Raw genomic sequence first — 17,606 nt, 5'->3', positions numbered from 1 at the left:
CCATCATCAAGCAATTGCGTGAGGAGAGCCAATATTCTTACTCCGATGCATGTGTTATCACCTCAAATCATGTTATCAGCCCAAAAGGTCGTCAATGAGGGGCCCCCGCCCCCCCTCCTCTCCCAAATATTTGTGGATAAAAACTAGGGTCGGAACAGTAGGACAGGCGTATTTACGCATGCAAGGGGGTTTGCGGAGACGTCGCCTTCGCGATAACTAAGGAATGCAGGCTAGCCAACAAAGGGTGTACCACAGCCAGGGTGGCCCGCCGAAGTCGTGCCTCTATTCAACAAGTCTCCAAGGTCCCGGCGGGGCCTCGTGGCAAGCAGCTGTTAGGGGATGATAGGGTGTGTAATTCCCAACCCAGCAATAACATTTGATATAAGTACCTGACGGCGCTGGTAATATTGGTATTAGAGCTTGTCAGATCTGCGAGATCTTGTGAAAAGCCGAGGACTTCCGCGGATTCTTAGCTGTGTCCTTGTCGACAAACACTGTTGGGTAGCCGTCTATACACAGCCATTTTCATTCTAAAGAAACCTTGTCTGGAGACACTTTGGTGATTAACTCCGATGGAAGCCGTCTCAAAAGGTTCCGGCTTCGTTAAAAGGCGTGGTTGACAATTTCAAAATAACAAACGCTCTGAGGGACGAGAGAAGGAAAAACAAACTATCTTCCCCACACGCTATTCCGCGAGCTGGGGAGGTGATGCGTGCTGCCAGCGGAGCTATATGGGACATGTGAGTAAGGGTCAAAAAGCGAAACGAATATGAACGTTACAAACGTTATTAACCGGCTGATAGAAGACCACAGGCGAGACGGGAGATATGGAGTTCCAGGTGAAAGAAAATCTGATTTATTTTCTGGAATATGGCAGCCCTAGATAAAGCCATGATCATCCATGGCGATATACCAATTATCCCATGCCCATAGGAGGCTCCATGACTTAAGTCAGAAGTTGACTGGATGCTTTGGGGCCGTTGATGGCAAAGGATCCTTTCAATATTTGGGAGCTTGGCGGCATCGCCCGTGCTCAATGGTAATGTTTGTCTACTGGGAAAGGGTCCATGAGGAGATTAGCTATTCAGCTTGAAGTTAATCTATTCCCTTAGAGCGCCTGGTGAACAATGAACAAAAAGATTTGTTGGAATTCAACTGCAAATGCTAGATACGAGAGACAGATACTCAAAACAGGGTCAAAATGGATGTTAAGCACTAAGGTAATGAAGAGCAGCGTCTGTATCATTCAAGTTCGTAAGAACATGTTGCGGGACTAATGCGTCAGAACAAATACACCAAAATATAAAAAAAAAACCAAAACAGTGCATACAAATTACCCATCATCCGGACGAAAAAAGTGAGATCCATCAGAATAGGTGAGACAAATTCGGATTCGGCGCATTGAAAGTAGCTAATCATCCCGCAGCGAGATGGGGCTCTTATAGAAGGACGCTCTAAAGCTTGTCAAGTTTTTTCAGAAACTTGCCCACACCTTTTCCCAGGGAACTTGATGACTGTCTTTGCCCCTGTTTTATGTAGTTCGCGTTGCCTTCGACTTCCGTTGGCCGATAGACCTGGTGGTGAACATCATATATATTCCCACCAGGGGGCTGTTGATGTGACTGGCCGTAGGAGTAGCTCGAGTATCCGCTCATTGGAGCTTGTGGAGGCTGAGGAGCTTGGCCAGGACGGTAATCCGCATAACCGCCCTGGTAATGTTGATGTGCTGAGCTGTGAGGCGATGCGGGTGGCGGTCCAAAACTCTGCTGTCTGAACAAGTGTGTATTTGGGTCTTGTGGGGGTGGTGTATACGGTACCGCGCCTGGAACCCCTGGAACTGATGGTGGTGCCTGTACGGCGGTAGGAGGTGGCGCAAACGACATGCTGCCAGACTGGTTGTGGTTTTGTCCCGAAGAGTGAGAAGTAAAAGAGGACGTGTGGACCAAACCGGCTGTTGGAGGGGGGGATGCATACTGTCCTCCATATCCCGGAGCCTGATTGGGTGGGGGAGGGGGAAACCCGGGAGACATTGGCGGGGGGGCGAATGCTTGCCCACTGTCCGATACGGCGGCTGCGGCAAGCCCTGTTCCTGTTACCCCATCTGGCGGTGGCGGCGTTTGCTCGCGTGGTTTAATGGGCTCTGGCGCCGCAGGGGCAGATGGATTGTACGCAATGGGAGTGTAGTTAATCTGTGCTTCCTCTTGTTTGGAAACAGGCTGGGCGCTGGGCGCCTCTAAGGGACTGACGGGCTCCGATATCGCTGATTGGGCAGGCGGAGGCGGAAAATTCTGGATTGCCAGCTGTGGTTGTGGCTGTTGTATTGGGACAGTCTCAGTGCGAGAGTCTCTCGTCTGACCGTTGTGGTAAGCCGGGTCGGTTATCGCTACATTTTCCAGCTTCTGGACTACGGAGCTCATCGCAACTTCATGCGCCTGGGGTTGCTGAGACGCAGGTATAATATCGAGTTGCGCAGGAGCTAGGAGTTTACGAGCATTTTGTAAAAATAGGGTTGCGTCGCCCGAAGTCCAGAAATAGAGATCTAGGGTATGAAGTCGAAGAAAAGCCCTGCTTTCATCACGAGGGTCGATGTTGAGCAGCAACCACTCATTCTGGTCAACGATTGAAGGCATTGATGGCCCCGATGTACTCTGGCGATGAGTATCTACAATTAAAGTGCAGAGAGTGGGGAATTTATCCGAAATGCGTAGATGAACAGCTCCCAATGCTAAGTTAACCCCACGCTCGTTAGCATTGGGGGATATATATTCGACCCTGGACACTTTCAAAATCCTGACATACAGCCACAGAAAGCATCCTGCTCGGGCATTCCTGGGTGGTTTGCGATCTCCATTCTTGCCTTGTTCTGCGCGGCGTCATGATAGACGTAGAGATACGAGCCTTTATCGAAGCGGTGGTGCAATGGGCGTGGCGTGGGAGCCGAAAAGTAGTAGTGAACGTCAACAAAGCTTATATTTTATCAGTCATATATAACTTATCCAGTCGTATAGGGTGATGGTATGATCTTACACTGTGAGCAAACACACTTCACTGGGGAGGGGAGGCATGGTATGTGACTATCTCGGATGTGACCAAGGGCAGGTAAAACAGGCGATAATGGAGGGGAGTAAATACGAGATCCGCGCTCTGAACGCTTGACAAACAGGAGGAGAGGACAAGAAGTCCGAGAAGGACGACGACGAACTTATATTGCGGGCATTCTGGGAGGGACAGCTAGCCGCCGTCATGGTGCCAGCCATGCACCGGTTGCATGCTTGAAAATCGCAGTCGAACCCCGCGCTTAAGCACGACGGGGCTGTCGAGAATAGCGTCACATGATAAATCACGTGGAGAGGGCTCGCAAATTTATCCGACGAATTTACCTCCAGAAGCTAGGAGGTACGAGAATTCAATGCATTTGAACAAATATCTGCCTGATTGTATCAGTAAGTGTCTCGTTGAAACCAATTACATCCTCTAACCCCGTCCGTCACTGTCTCTGTATACAACTAACCCCCCTTCCTCAGTGGAAAACCCCCAGTAGCACTTGAACAAAAAGCTCTCCTTCCAAGCAGCAGCCAGCGATAGGAGCACCCAACCCAAATCGAGGCCAATACCTCTTCTCCCTCTGCCATGCACACATAGGCAAATCTAACAGATAAAAACCATCCATCACAATGTCCCTCTCCAACCTCGCCAACGTCTGCTCCTCCATCACAAACGCCTCCAAGGCCCGGCTCGCCATCACCTCCATTCCAAACACGAAGCTACACCTCCGCCTTGCCCTCGCCCTGCGGGACGCCGGCTTCATCTCCACCGTCGTGCTCGCCGGCCGCACCCCGCCGCCCCAACACATCCTCCTCAAGATCCCGGCCGCCAACGACGAGCTCGAACCCATCGAGCCCGTCACGCGGGAAAACGTCGCATCGCGCCGCCTCTGGCTGGGGCTGAAGTACTGGCAGAGCGACCCGGTCCTCAGCAAGATGTCGATGGTCAGCAAGCCGACGCGGCGGCTGACGCTGGATGTGCCCAAGTTGAGAGATATTGTGCGCGGCAATAAGCGGGAGACGGTCGAGGGGCTGCGGTTGCCGGGGGAGTGTCTGTTTTTGTCGACTAATCAGGGGATTTTGGAGGCAAGGGAGTGCGTGGAGAAGATGACCGGGGGACTCGCGTTGTGTAGAGCGGTTTGAATGACGCTTTGTGGAGCGTTTTTTGGTAGTTTTCCATTTTCCTTCCTTCCTTTATGCTTTTTGTCGCATCGGAATGGAGTTTTCATTTTTTTTTTTTTTTTTTTTTTTTTTTTTTTTTTTTTTTTTGTTTGGTTTGCGGCAAGGGTATGCATGGGGCATTGGATCGAGTAGTCGGCCGGCAACCGGTGTCTGCAGATGTATCTTCATGCTTGTATGTACTGTATATTACATGATAGGTCGACGAGTTTCCCTGTCTCTCTTCTACCTTCGATAGATGGCTAGAATCATCACGTATAAAACCAAGGATTTTTTGAAAGATCTACGCTGTCTGATGTTCCATCTTGCAATGCAATATCGACGACAATATATCGAGCAAGGAAATTGCCCAAGTTATTTATTGATTCAGTTTATTTGGGGAAGTCAACCCCACAATCCGAATGTTTGAAAGCGAAACAAAAACTTGATTGATCATGCCAGCAACCCGCCACCAACTGGAATCACAGAAAATGTTCACATCCAAAAAAAAAAAAAAAAAAAAAAAAAAATTCAAAAATTGAGAAGAGGGAAGGTGAAAAACATATCACCAATGTCAGGGTCTTGCCGCGACTCGAACGCGGGGCCTCTCGCAAACAAGATGCTTTAGGGTGAACCCTAAGCGAGAATCATACCACTAGACCACAAGACCTGAGAAGTCATGTTCATGTTCTGGTGGGAGTCTGTTTTTCCTGGTTGCGAGTTTATGGAGCTCTCTTTGAGGGGGATTTTAACTGAAAAGGCGTTGCTGTGTTGTTATCAGGGTTGTTGTCTGGTGTATTATGTGTGTGCATTTACTTCACCTCCTGCTCTATCTTTGTGGCAACACATTAAATATTACCACGCTTCACAGCATTTCCAGCGACCACACTTTGATTAGTTCTGGATTTTAATTGATTGCATAATAGAGAGGGATATAATATATATAATCAAGGAGGAAGCATAGCAATGAGCTGAGGATGAATAGCTAATACAACAACGGCTGAGGGAAAAACAAAAAGCAAAACAAACCAACAAACCAACCTACAAAAAAAGAAAAAGCGATCCATGGACGACCAAAGGAAACAATGGGAAAGAGAGGAGAAGCTACTGGAAGGGGAGATAATAACAACAATGAAAAAGGGGAGAATGGCAAAATATCCCATAGTAAAACATAACACCACGTCATTGATTCGCCAATCTAAACGTCCATATCTTTGGCTTATCCAGACACATATATGTAATGGAAATGGAAACGGAAGGGGCGCTAGGAGACGAAGTTTTGCTGAAGCGGAAGAAAACCGAAGTGTGGGCGGAGATGGAGAGGGAAATGCCGCCCGGTGGGAGGGCACGTGTTGCCTGTAGATATCGCTACCTAGGTACCGTCCACCTCCTTTTTCCGATTTTTTTTTGTCGATCTCCTTGTCCACCTTCGATCATACATTTCTCAGCAATAGCCCAACTAACGGTCATTGCTCATTCCATTTTGTATTGTGTAGCCGTATGGCGGTGTTCCAAGGAGAGCGTAGAAGAGTGGAATCTCGGTTGGTTGGCTGGCTTTTCGATGCGCCTCAAGTTGCCTTGTGGGTAGGCGAGGCGAGCTTCCCGCCATTCGCATCGTTTCCCTCTCCCCCTTTCTTCCTACCCCACAAAATTTTGTAATCGGTGTTTCCCCACATCTGCATTCTTGCACGAGATTTCATGGCATCCAATGCATGTCCACATACATGGAAAGGAAATCCATCACGCTCACCTTCCCCAAAATCAAAAACAGAAAAGCAAGAAAATAAAAGAACTCCCATCTCAAAGGAGAAAGTAAAAAAGAAAAAAGTGAGCAAAAACACACACGTCTTTTAAACTCAACGTCTCCTCTCAAAATACCCGCTGGAGCCAAAGACTGCCACGCTCTGATCCATCACCCACTCGCCTATCCCCAAGTAACTATCCACCCATTTATTCACTTGCGGATTATCCGATATCTTTTGGGAATTGAGGCTGGGGCTGAGAGAAATGGTGTTCATCCAGCGACCCCACTTGACCCAGCGACACGGACCGGGAGGGGTGGGCAGTTGCGGTGGCGGTTGCGGTTGCGGTATGGTATGGTGTTGCAGGAGAGCGGGAAGCTGGTCCTCCTCGCGTTGGTGGGATAGTTGGTAGGTGGGGAAACAGCGTCTGCGGAATTCTTGTTGTGCTTGTCGTATCGAAAGGGAGATGTGTCGGAAGAGGGAGTGAGGAATCTGAGGCTGCAGAAGCTCCCGCTTACATGCGTACCATACCGCCGCGGCAATATTCGGCCCGCGCCACCCCTGCCCGTCGTGTGTGGGAGTGGGGGGGAGAGGTGAGTAGATGTTAGCCTATGTACATGCGTCGGATGTAGTTAGGAAGGTTGGGGAGGAAGGTGCGTGGAATGGGTATTTACGTTAGTCCTGTTGACCGCTTGATACCAGCTAGAAATGCGGAGACTATGGGGAGTGTTTATTTTGGTGAGCTGATGTTCCCAAATTGTATTGGTTTGCTTAGATTGTTCTAGACGCGGGGAAAGGGGTTGAATTTCAGTCACTAGGGAAAGATACGTACGCAGAACGGCGTCGAAGGCATAGTGAGTTATTCGCCCGAGCTAGAGGAAACATGTCAGTAAAAGTGTGGCGAGAGATAAGGGATAAGATAGGACTGGGCGAGGCAGGACGAACAACCATGGTGAGAGATGGGTGAATATAGGGGTTAGAGAGTAGCGCTTCTTGTTTGGTTTATCAGATATGCCCAGCCTCGAGAGCATAAGTAAATAGAGAACAGCCAGCGGAGGATATCGTGATGGCTGGAGATGAGGTCGTAGAGTGTTTGGATCCTGTTAAATTAACTAACTAACTAGTGGCTATTCGGTTGCCTAGATAATGAGGTAAGCAAAAGTCATGTGGTTTGATATCCCGTAAGAACATAAATCCGACAATCAGTGGGTGCAAATTAGAGAGGGAGGCTGAATGAAGAGTCGGCCCAACTTTTAACCCATCTAAAACACACCTACACAGGATGCTGCATGTATGGATTAATAATGTTCTATTGTTAAACCACGCTGGAATCTTATTTAAAGCAATGTCGCAACACGGATCTGTTGATCTTCGTCCGCTCGTCTCCCAATTCCCCCAATGTTGCTTCTCATAATAAGAATAGGACAACATATATACAAGTTAGGGTAAACGCCCACTGGCAACTCACTGGTCTGTGCACGATCTGCCTACATCAACGGACAACCTCCCGCCCATCCCGTTAGCTTCAAACTAACTATCCAAAGCTAACTCAAAAAAATATTAGTAGGCCAAAAAAAAGCCATCCAGTGAGCTCTCTTCGCCAAATCCTAGTGCAAGCATTCTTTGTTCTGGCTGGTTGAAATGCCCTGCTTGGTGCTGACTTGCAGCGCCAACACATTTAGGCCTTGTTGGGATCAACCACCAAGATCACCAGCAACCAAAGCACCACTGGGACGCAGGATTACTACCTGTAGCTTGCTGAGGGATCCCCACGTCTCTCTGCTCGGTAGCTTTCGCCTCTCTTGTTTCTTTTTCCTTCTTCCTCTTCTTCTTTTCCCACCGGTTCTTTCTCACCTCCCGCAACCGTGGCCTCCCTACAAGGTCAACAGAAACAATCCGCCACCACAATGGCGAACTCCCTCGATCACCTCACCAGCAGAAGTAAGCTAGAATGGATGTCCAAGCTCCAGTGCGATTACAAGCCGCTGCGGGGAGAGAATATCGCCAACTATGCAAACTTCCGCCGAACCTCCATTATCGGTACCATTGGTGCGTTGGCTCTCCTTATCGTCTCTCTTGACACCCCGCGCTCAGTTAGCCTGAATACATACTTTTCTTTTGCTCTTTCTTTTTTTCATTTTTTTTTTTTTTCATTCCTTATGCCGAAATTTCCCTGTTTGTTCAGTGCAAAACTAGAATGGGCCTAAGCTAATACTAGAATTCGTTTCTTCCTGCTGATAAGGTCCCAAAACTAATTCTGTTGAGAAGATCAACATCCTTCGCAACGGTGCGCTTGCCACCACACCTAGCCCGGGGATGTTTGGATGTATTTAATGCGGGATTGACTTTTATATGTCTCACCTCCAGCCGGCCTCAATGTTGTTCGCATGAACTTTTCCCATGGCGATTACGAGGTAAAGAAAGACATAGCTCTATTATGCCTTTACTTTGGATACTGTGCGAACAGCTGACTGATTGTCTGCCTCCTGTCTAGTACCATCAATCCGTCGTCGATAATGCCAGACGGGCTGAGAAAATACAGGAAGGACGTCCTCTTGCCATTGCGTTGGATACTGTAAGCAAATGACCGCTGCTATAAACCATGTTCACAACAGCTAGAGCGAGCTCGGGAGTTGACGGCTATTTTCACTCCACAATTGAATAGAAAGGACCTGAGATTCGAACCGGCAAAACGGTCGGTGGCAAGGATATCAAAATAACTGAAGGGACCGAGTTGGTTATTACGTCTCATGACGACTATGCTGAGAAGAGTGATCTCCATTACCTGTTGGTTTTCTCCTGCCCTTGCTATGATGATCTGAACTTGCAAGGACGATGCTAATCCCCATTAATAGATACGTCGACTACAAGAACATCACCAAAGTGATCCAGAAGGGCAAGCTTATATATGTGGACGATGGTATTTTATCATTCGAAGTTCTCGAAATCATAGACGACAGCTCCCTGCGTGCCAGGTGTCTGAACAATGGCGTCATCTCCTCCAAAAAGGGTGTTAACCTGCCCGGCACCGACATCGACCTCCCCGCTCTCTCCGAGAAGGACAAGCAAGACCTCCGCTTCGGGGTGAAGAACAAAGTCGACATGATATTCGCCTCCTTCATTCGCCGCGCCTCCGACATCCGCGACATCCGCGCAGTCCTGGGCGAAGAAGGCAAGGAAATCCAGATCATCGCCAAGATCGAGAATGAGCAGGGAGTCAACAACTTCGACGAGATCCTCGAGGAGACCGACGGTGTCATGGTCGCGCGTGGCGATTTGGGTATCGAAATCCCCGCCGCCAAGGTTTTCATTGCGCAGAAGATGATGATTGCCAAGTGCAATATTAAGGGCAAGCCTGTCATTTGCGCGACCCAGATGCTCGAGTCCATGACGTATAATCCACGCCCAACGCGTGCTGAGGTCTCGGACGTCGCCAATGCGGTGCAAGATGGCGCGGACTGTGTCATGTTGTCTGGCGAGACGGCAAAAGGTGATTACCCCAAGGAGGCTGTCACAATGATGCATGAGACGTGCCTGATTGCGGAGGTTGCCATTCCTTATGTCAATGTTTTTGATGAGTTGCGGAACCTGGCGCCGCGGCCTATGGATACCGTTGAGTCCATTGCTATGGCGGCGGTCTCTGCCAGTTTGGAATTGAACGCGGGTGCTATCTTGGTCCTGACGACTAGGTAAGTTAAGGGGGGAATTCCATATCCTCATAAAAATTAATTTCAATAATTGAATCTATTCGCATGCTCACAACACCCTTTTCCAGCGGCCACTCCGCCCGCCTCCTTTCCAAATACCGACCCATCTGCCCCATCATAATGGTAACCCGAAACGGAATAGCAGCTCGTGTAAGTTTTGTTCTTCATTCCCCTAACCTTCCCAGAAAATACACTTTTATATTTAGCCCCTTAAATTTAATATATTTACTTAAAAAAAACCCAACATCAGTACTCCCACCTCTACCGCGGCGTGTACCCGTTCATCTTCCCAGAAAAGAAGCCCGATTTCAACCAGAAGAACTGGCAAGAGGACGTCGACAACCGGCTCAAGTTCGGTATCGCGAAGGCCATCGAGCACCAGGTGCTGTCCCACGGCGACTCAGTCGTCTGCGTGCAAGGGTGGCGCGGCGGTATGGGCCATACCAACACCATCCGCGTTGTGCTGGCGGATCCGATGAATTTGGGGCTTGCGCAGGTGTGAGCGTTGTTCGTGCCGGAGCGGAGGGAGGCAATTAGATCGTTGGGGTTGGGTTTAGCGGGTTGCGAAAGCAAAAAAAGGGGGGGTTTTATTAAAAATAACAAGAGAAAAAGATTGTTTCTTCTTTCCTCCTCCGCCCCTACTCCCCCCTTTCTGTGCTGGAGATTATTGTTTCGTTTGTCGTGGTGGGTGGATTTCTAGATTTATTGATTGAACGAGGGGACCTCCCTACCTGAGAAATAGTGACGTTTTGTGGAGAGCCAAGGATAGTAGTGGTTTTTCTTTTTCTATTTTCCTTCATCCTTCATTTTTTATTGACAAAAAAAAAAAAAAAAAATAAACGAAAAACAATATACATAGTAATTAATAAAAATTTGGTTCTTGGGCGATGACGATGCCACTAACTTTTTTTTTTCTACTTTCAATGTTTATACGGTTGTTAACTCGTTGAAGTCAGGAAATTTTCGTATGGAAGCAGAATGAGGAGAATTGCCCTGCACACATGGCTCGGAGAAAACTTTCTTCGTTGGATGCCCCATCCATATAAGTTAATTCAGTAACATGCCATCAATTGCTTGGTTTTGTGTGTTTGTGGATCTTGAATATGTATTTATTACTCTTTGGATACAATGAGCTGAGCAAAAAAAAAACAAAAAAAAATATAAAGCTTGACTTTGTGAGCTGGAAAATTGTACATGGTTTATATAATAAACAGAACTTTCCCGAGTGTATTTGTGTTGGTACGGCATGGTAAAACAACGTACTTCTTGCAAATAAGGGAGATGTAGAGTTACGGGAGGAGGGGAAAGGTGGGAGAAGGAGTAATTCATAGATCTAACAGGAATATTAATAACTATCACTAAGAAATACAGTTGGAAGGAAGGCGGAGGTAGAAAATGGGGGAAAATGAAAGCTGACAAAAAGGAACTAAGTGAAAAAGTGTGTCTAACACCAGGTGGACATAGAAAAAGTGTGCTGGGAACATGCAAGATGCCAGCATGGATTGTCGTAGCTTCCAAGTTTCCTGTCTTTAGTTTCTTTTTTATCTTATTAACCCTCCTCTCTGCAAGTTTCTCGTGGACAGGATAGGTGCGTGGCGTTCGGATTATTCATGAATTCGTGTTGTCTAAATATATAAAAATGCATTCAAACTGGCTCATAGTTTGATTCAATTCAACATAATTTCATATTCTCGTGAGTCGGGGTCATCGAAGTCGTAGGCCGGGCGTAAGTATAAACACTTATCTTTTTTTTCTTCTTGGTTAGAAGAAATATAATTTCACGGGGGCTGTGGATAGGGGTAAAAGGAGAAAAGGAAAGAAAAGGTGAGCTGCGGTTGAAGATATCTGTAGTCTGAAGGAACTATTGGGTGGGTATGAGATGTGTGCAATCTAAGATGTGCCACCACCTGATTCGGCATTTTCTTCCCTGCCGGCTTCACAGGTATCTCGCTCCCGTTTGCATTCACGCTCAGAGCTCTTTAGTCTCACGTTGCGTCGATCCACGTACGTGGTGTGGAATTGGTGCCAAGAACTAGGCGTGGTTTTCGTTTCGTTAGTAACCTTCGACTCACATAAGATCTCTCCACCTTGACGGCGGTTGAAAGTTCTGGAATGTATACTCACTTTGGAGCATGCAACACGTATCTCGCCATCGCCTCCCGGAAACGACTCTTGTACTCCTTCGGACTGGTGACGGTCGGTCTATTCTTCCCACCGCCAGCAAATCCGCGATCCTTAATCCATGACTCTAATTTCTTATCCCAAGTATATGTACGGATACAATCGATGATCCCGACGACGAGTTCCTGGCGATTTTCATCAATCGCAATCATAAGAGAGTAGTCCATGACGTTCTGTCGGGCGAGGAATAATGTGTCATTCCATACGCTCTGGCTTAGTAGTTTCTTGGAGTGTTCCCGAGTGAACAAAGGGCTCTCGTAGATGAATTCAACCATGTTTTCATCGAGGAGGACTTCGTTGCGCTCGCCTGTGCTTTGTACTTTGCGATTACGCATTGAGCCCTTTAGATCGAAGATCCGTGTTGGATTCCTGTCATAGAATAGGTTCTCCATGAGAAGCAGGAACCAATTAAATTCGACACCTGTGACGGGGTTCTTGATGATAACTTGATAGAAGCCGAACATCTTTGCGATGGCTGAGGGTAGTTCGTGAAATAGAGCTTCTGACATAATTTGAAAGTAAGCTGGAGCGAATTTTAAAAAGGCTTGGGTCTCGATGGTTGAGAGAGATTTGAGGATGAACCGATCATCTAATGTTTTGAGGAAGAGTGACTTGGTTTTCCCGCCTCTGGAATCCCATTTCATGCAGCGGGACAGTGATCCCACTATCCGTTCTGAGACACCGCATTTTCTTCGGAGTGCATCGAATTGCTCAGCATAAAAAACTTTACAAAGCATCTTGGTCTGGCCTTCTTGGAACTGGTATTTGAGATGTGTTCCCGTCTCTCTCAGCAGCGAATGCTCAACTTCTGGCTCACGACGTCCATCATTGGGTTTGGCTTCTATTATTTCGTCATGCTCTTGAATGCTCCAAAGTTTATTCTTGTAGTCCTCAGAGTCCAGAGCAAAAGCAATCAGGGAGCTTGGTTCATCCTCTCGAACAATGATATCGCAATCAGCGAAAACGTGATCGGAATCACTGAGAGGGTATTCGAGTGGCGCCCACCCACTGGCGGAGCGTTCGGCCCAGAAATTTGTCAACACTTTAAGCAGTGAAGTCCGTTCATACTTCGGCAACTCCTTGAGATAAAGTTCGTCAGGTGACAACTTATTCGTCTCTTCCGGGGAATCAACAATCTGAAGTTCGTCCAGCAGACTTCTTTCAGCGTCACTATGCTCTTCTTCTTCCTCCTCCTCCTCTTCTTCTCCTCTGCCTTCTTCGCCCTCTGCCTCTGGGAAAACTTGACTGGCTTTTTGTACGCTTTCTTTTGATTTACTAGAGACTCTATCCCGTTGTTCCTCCGCCGCCTCTGACATCTCTTCTGGCTGAGTAGGGCCCACCATTTCGCTCATCAACGTGGTTGATTCCTTTGAAGTAGCGGCAGAGGGCTGATTTGACAGGAAGTCCTCATCTGATGGATCCCGTTCTTCTACTGCATCCCTAACGTTCTTATAAACTTCTACAATCGGATTTGAAGAAGCCATGGGGTATGCGCGAGAGTTTTTTCTCTGCAATGCTCGCTGTTCCCGTTCCTTTAAACGCTCCTTTTCAAATTCGCGACTGAGCTGTTCAAAATGTCTTGCGAGATTTGAAACCCTCGAGGTTCTGGATTGTACAGAGCGGGGTATCAGGGAATGGTGACCAGAAGTAAGTTTACTGGGTTTTAAGGACGATAGGCCTAAGCGATCCGAGAACCTCTTTTCATTCCCTTTTAATTTTGAGTCACTACTTTGTCCTGTCTGCTTCTCAGCCATTTTAGGGCTCGAGCCACCAGTTGATGACCTTTGCGGGACTTGTATTCCAGTCGCACTGCTGTTGTCATTTGAAACATAGCTTGGTTGTGACTGTGCTCTTAGCAATGGTGGAGATGATCCATTCGGGTCTTTTCGAGCCGATCTCTCTGTCGGTCTGGGAATACCGGAGGGCCTGGGTGTTTGAGGTGCGCGTATAGCAGGCTGCTCCGTACTATCTTCGCTGCGTTGTTTCTCTTCAGGTTCGGTCTGGGCCTCATTTGAGGCGTCCGACAAGAGTAATTCGGGAGCAGATTGAGAATTGCTATCAGATGCAGGGTGAGCTTCGGCAGTAGTCTCAGCTGAATGAGAGGGAAGGCGCTCGGGCTGAGGAGGGTTAGGATTTTTCGTTTCATTCTGAGGAGATATGACTAAGTCTAAGTGTTGAATATCTTCCTCAGAAGCCATTGGCGTCGCTGGCAGTTTTACAGCTTCACGTTTTTCCACTTTTGGGAGGGTGGGAGAATGAAGCTGCTCGGGACTTTCATCGTCCCTATTAAGCTTACCTGAATGCTCTTCCACTACGGAAGCGAGAACATTCTTAGCCTCTTGAGGAGATAATGTCATCCTTCTCGCCAATTTCGGGCTTTCTACCAATGGCGAAGTGGTTGTCCCATCGGTCTCCTCTGTCTCAGTAGGCGTTATCGTTGACATCTCGTCAGTGGAAGTGAAGGATGCGACAGAGCCCTCCTTATCGAGGAATATCCTTTTGAGTTGTAATGTTGCCAATCGTCGAATATCTTTTTCGGAAGGAAAGAAATTCCGTTCAAATTCTGCGAACGTCGCATCCCACTCCACAGCTTTTTCCTGGGTCGCATGAATCACCCTATTCAGCGGGACTATTTCCCAGTATCGAGAATTCATGTACAGTTCTTGGTGTTGTTTAATGAGGGCTAGATGATCATCATTCGCCCGTTTCGTGAGCGCCTCAATTTCCTGCTTGCAGCTCTCAGCCATTTCTGGCATGACGCTGTCGACATTAATACTTTTTAACCTGGACTTAACGGATAACATGAATCGATTCAAGCGCTTCTCGGCTTGCGTGTAGATTTCATTCCGGAGCCTGAGATCTTTATCAACTTTCCACGTAACGCGGGGCCGCGGCACAATTATTTCCAGCAAATTAATTGGATCATAATGAATGCGAATAGCCACATCTCTGAAACCAAAATATCGAAGGTGGTCGCGATGCAAGTCATGAGGACAGACGCCCGCACGTGCGTGTAAATTCCCGCACCAAAATGATAATTCAAGATATTTTCCAAAAGAATACCTCCAAGTGCTTTCTGACATGGGGATAGCTGGTGTTTCATTACCACAGATCTTGCAACAGCTCCACATTAAAATCACATCCTGCAATCCGCGAAGCTTGGATGGATATGTCTGCACAATGACAGTAACCTGGGCTTCGCCATGTACGTACTGCCGGTGATGGCTAAACATCCGTTCCTCACAACCATTCACGTCACAGACGTCGTTAGCGCTCAGGCAAAGTTCTTCGACATACTGACCAAGAGTAAAATCGGCTTCGAATATCCTGTCCGATTCATGCTCATTGTAAAATTCGAGAGCAAATATCTCCGGTCCAGCACACGGAACGGATGTTGTCGTACAGACAAGGCTGTGGAGCACAACAATATTTTGATGTGCAAAGGGATCAAAGAGATTGTCATTTCCGGAGATAGAGGCCTCCCACTGTCTTTTTTGTGTTTGGTAATTGTGCAGCGCTCTATCATATTCTGCATCATGAACGGCATGAAGAACTTCCTTTACTTTAGCTGGGGCACCGGAGAGGGATTCATGGATCATCTCGGGAGTAATGAGAACAAATTTTTGAGCTCTAGATTTATCATCGCTTAGGTGCTCGGTCGAGAAGTCCTGATCACGTAGCCGTTTGAGATATGCAAGCTGTCGCTCCAGCTCTCTCGCCCGCATGAGAAGGTAGGGAGGCATGAATTTCACAAATGGAGATGCGGAAAGAATTTTTGTTTGATGCTTCTCGACCATATCCTCGTAGAAAGCAGGCTCAGTAGTAGAATTGGCGTTATTATTTTCAATAGAAGCGCTCGTAGCAGTGTCGCTAACAGAAATTGAACCTTGGGATGTCGTCAGCTCTGTTCCAGGTTTTGCTCCGTCCGTGATACCTGACTGAGAGCTGGTTGGATCGCGTGTTGTGGTGCTCAGATCGTCCGTGATGCTAGAGGAAGCACTTGTTTTAGCGGTCGATGTTGTGTTTGGGGCCGAGGAGGGTATTTTCGCGAACTCGTCTCTCATGAGACAGGTTTCCAACTTCAAATTGTATACAACATAGACCATGAATTCCGTGATCCGTTTAATTTTCATGAGAAGGTCATTTTCAGCACCACGTAAGACGATTGTGCATCCCAATTCCTTCAGACAGCCAGATATATACATATATGTCTTTTTACGGTTTTTGTGGACATATGTTTTCAGATCAAAGCTTCCACATTGGCCGGTGTACGATGGATTGGTGGCTAGCCTGTCCATGGACGTAATAATTCTAGTCTGAGTGCACCTAGACACAGCCTCAATTACCGAAGGTTTGACATTGTACGCAGTGGCGATATTTGCCTTTTCCAATAACTGAAGTGCTAATCCAGAAACATTCTTTTCGACAAGAAGCAGATTAGGCTTCAACGAGGATATTCTGTTGACCAGATTCTCAAGGAATTCGCGTTCTTGACGAATGACAGGCTCCAGACTCATGAAATGCTGCTGGTGGCGTGCGTATTCAAGTGGAAATGTAATGATAAGAATGTTTGGTTGGGGAATAGTTCGCGGCATACTTTTCAAGGCTAAATTTTTCGTAAAGACCAAGCCAGATACATATGATGTATCCCCGGGGCGGCCCCCTGGTATCTTTTTCAGTTTCACATAGTGGCGTATATCCATCGCGTCACCTTGTTGGACATTAGGTTCTACATCGTCCGTGGCTTTAAGGAGAATTGGCAATAGAGCAGTTTCCCAAGAGTGAGAGTGGGAAATATGTGCATCTTTGAGAAGTTGTCGGAGGAGTTTGCGAACATGATCCAAACTAGCTCGATTGAGTTCAACTACCGGCGCGCCGGCCCCTCTCATGGAAGAGCTTCTAGTCATTTTGAATCCAGCGGAGGCTGACGGACCTTGTATAGATTGGGGTGGTGCAGGTTGATCCTGGTGGAAGTAAATGTGCTGACTATCTTTTGAAGGGCGCGGTGATACGCGCTGGTGGATGCTGCTTGCAACACTCAAATTACGTCGGCGCCCAGAACGAGGTAGGTTCACTGCCCTCGAGCTGCTTACGCTCGTGTCATCACCATCACGGGAGGGGTACAACCCTGGGATTCCGGGTCTGTCGCCAAAACGAGAACGACTTTTTCTGACAGCTGCAAGAAGGCCACCGAAAGATGCTTTCTCACTGTCGCCAACGCTTTTAGAGAGAGAACCATCTGAAACAACCGCGAATAAGTTTGATTGCTCATCTCCGCTTGAGGCATCATCTGACAGGTACTGGGCTAGATCTGGATCAATAATGTTATCCCTGTGGAAGGCCGGAAGCAGGGACTTCCCGCTCATATCCTCTGCAGCACGGCGCTGGAATGGAGCTCTATCCTCATGGTAGGCTTTAAAACTGCGAATATATTGATGCCGAGAATGATGGCGTTTATGGCCAATGGAATGTTGCCTCCCGTTTATTGACGATTTTAGAGACCTTGACGAAGAGGGCCTCGCAAGCTGGCGATCGGAATCGAATTCGAGGATGGCAGAGCGCCGATTATTCCCATCACCAGTACGTCGAGTTGCAGGAATGGCCATGGTGGGGGTCTTCAGCACATGATCAACCGATTGGGACACAACAGATGAAGCGTCGTCATCGGCCACGCTCAAGCGAGATATATTCCCGTTAGACATGGTGTCAGGACTTCGGGTATTTATAACAATAGGGCTCATGTCATCTCCAGATAAATCTGAAGAATCATCTTG

At 47.6% G+C, this 17,606-nt stretch overlaps 4 protein-coding genes and 1 non-coding gene across 5 annotated transcripts; 2 read left to right on the top strand and 3 right to left on the bottom strand.

Moving 5' to 3' along the window:
- Positions 1-1,454: 1,454 nt before the first annotated feature.
- Positions 1,455-3,065, bottom strand: HCAG_07783 (predicted protein; the record flags this gene model as incomplete). The annotated part of the gene is made up of 3 exons (XM_001537424.1): positions 1,455-2,725; positions 2,800-2,966; positions 3,028-3,065. The coding sequence occupies 3 exons, from the start codon at positions 3,063-3,065 to the stop codon at positions 1,455-1,457; spliced, it is 1,476 nt and encodes a 491-aa protein (XP_001537474.1).
- Positions 3,066-3,674: 609 nt separating this feature from the next.
- HCAG_07782 (mitochondrial 37S ribosomal protein MRPS8) lies at positions 3,675-4,469 on the top strand (the record flags this gene model as incomplete). The annotated part of the gene is made up of 2 exons (XM_001537423.1): positions 3,675-4,138; positions 4,424-4,469. The coding sequence occupies 2 exons, from the start codon at positions 3,675-3,677 to the stop codon at positions 4,467-4,469; spliced, it is 510 nt and encodes a 169-aa protein (XP_001537473.1).
- A 310-nt stretch (positions 4,470-4,779) lies between these two features.
- On the bottom strand, positions 4,780-4,872 carry HCAG_09425. Its single transcript has one exon. It is a non-coding gene; the product is annotated as a tRNA-Pro (tRNA).
- Positions 4,873-7,851: 2,979 nt separating this feature from the next.
- On the top strand, positions 7,852-10,513 carry HCAG_07781 (hypothetical protein; the record flags this gene model as incomplete). The annotated part of the gene is made up of 9 exons (XM_001537422.1): positions 7,852-7,993; positions 8,312-8,358; positions 8,439-8,519; positions 8,610-8,731; positions 8,800-9,633; positions 9,720-9,801; positions 9,902-10,147; positions 10,264-10,335; positions 10,511-10,513. The coding sequence occupies 9 exons, from the start codon at positions 7,852-7,854 to the stop codon at positions 10,511-10,513; spliced, it is 1,629 nt and encodes a 542-aa protein (XP_001537472.1).
- A 916-nt stretch (positions 10,514-11,429) lies between these two features.
- Positions 11,430-16,739, bottom strand: HCAG_07780 (conserved hypothetical protein; the record flags this gene model as incomplete). Its single annotated transcript, XM_001537421.1, has 4 exons — positions 11,430-11,512; positions 11,660-11,683; positions 11,724-11,758; positions 11,830-16,739. 4 exons carry the CDS (start codon positions 16,737-16,739, stop codon positions 11,430-11,432), a joined length of 5,052 nt encoding a protein of 1,683 aa, XP_001537471.1.
- Between the last annotated feature and the right edge of the window lie 867 nt (positions 16,740-17,606).

The sequence above is a fragment of the Histoplasma capsulatum genome, genomic scaffold (assembly GCF_000149585.1).
Source record: "Histoplasma capsulatum NAm1 scaffold_9 genomic scaffold, whole genome shotgun sequence".
In the NCBI taxonomy this organism is placed as follows: domain Eukaryota; kingdom Fungi; phylum Ascomycota; class Eurotiomycetes; order Onygenales; family Ajellomycetaceae; genus Histoplasma; species Histoplasma mississippiense.
The sequence above is the reverse complement of the archived record's forward strand: the minus strand, read 5'-3'. Positions and strand labels throughout refer to the sequence as shown.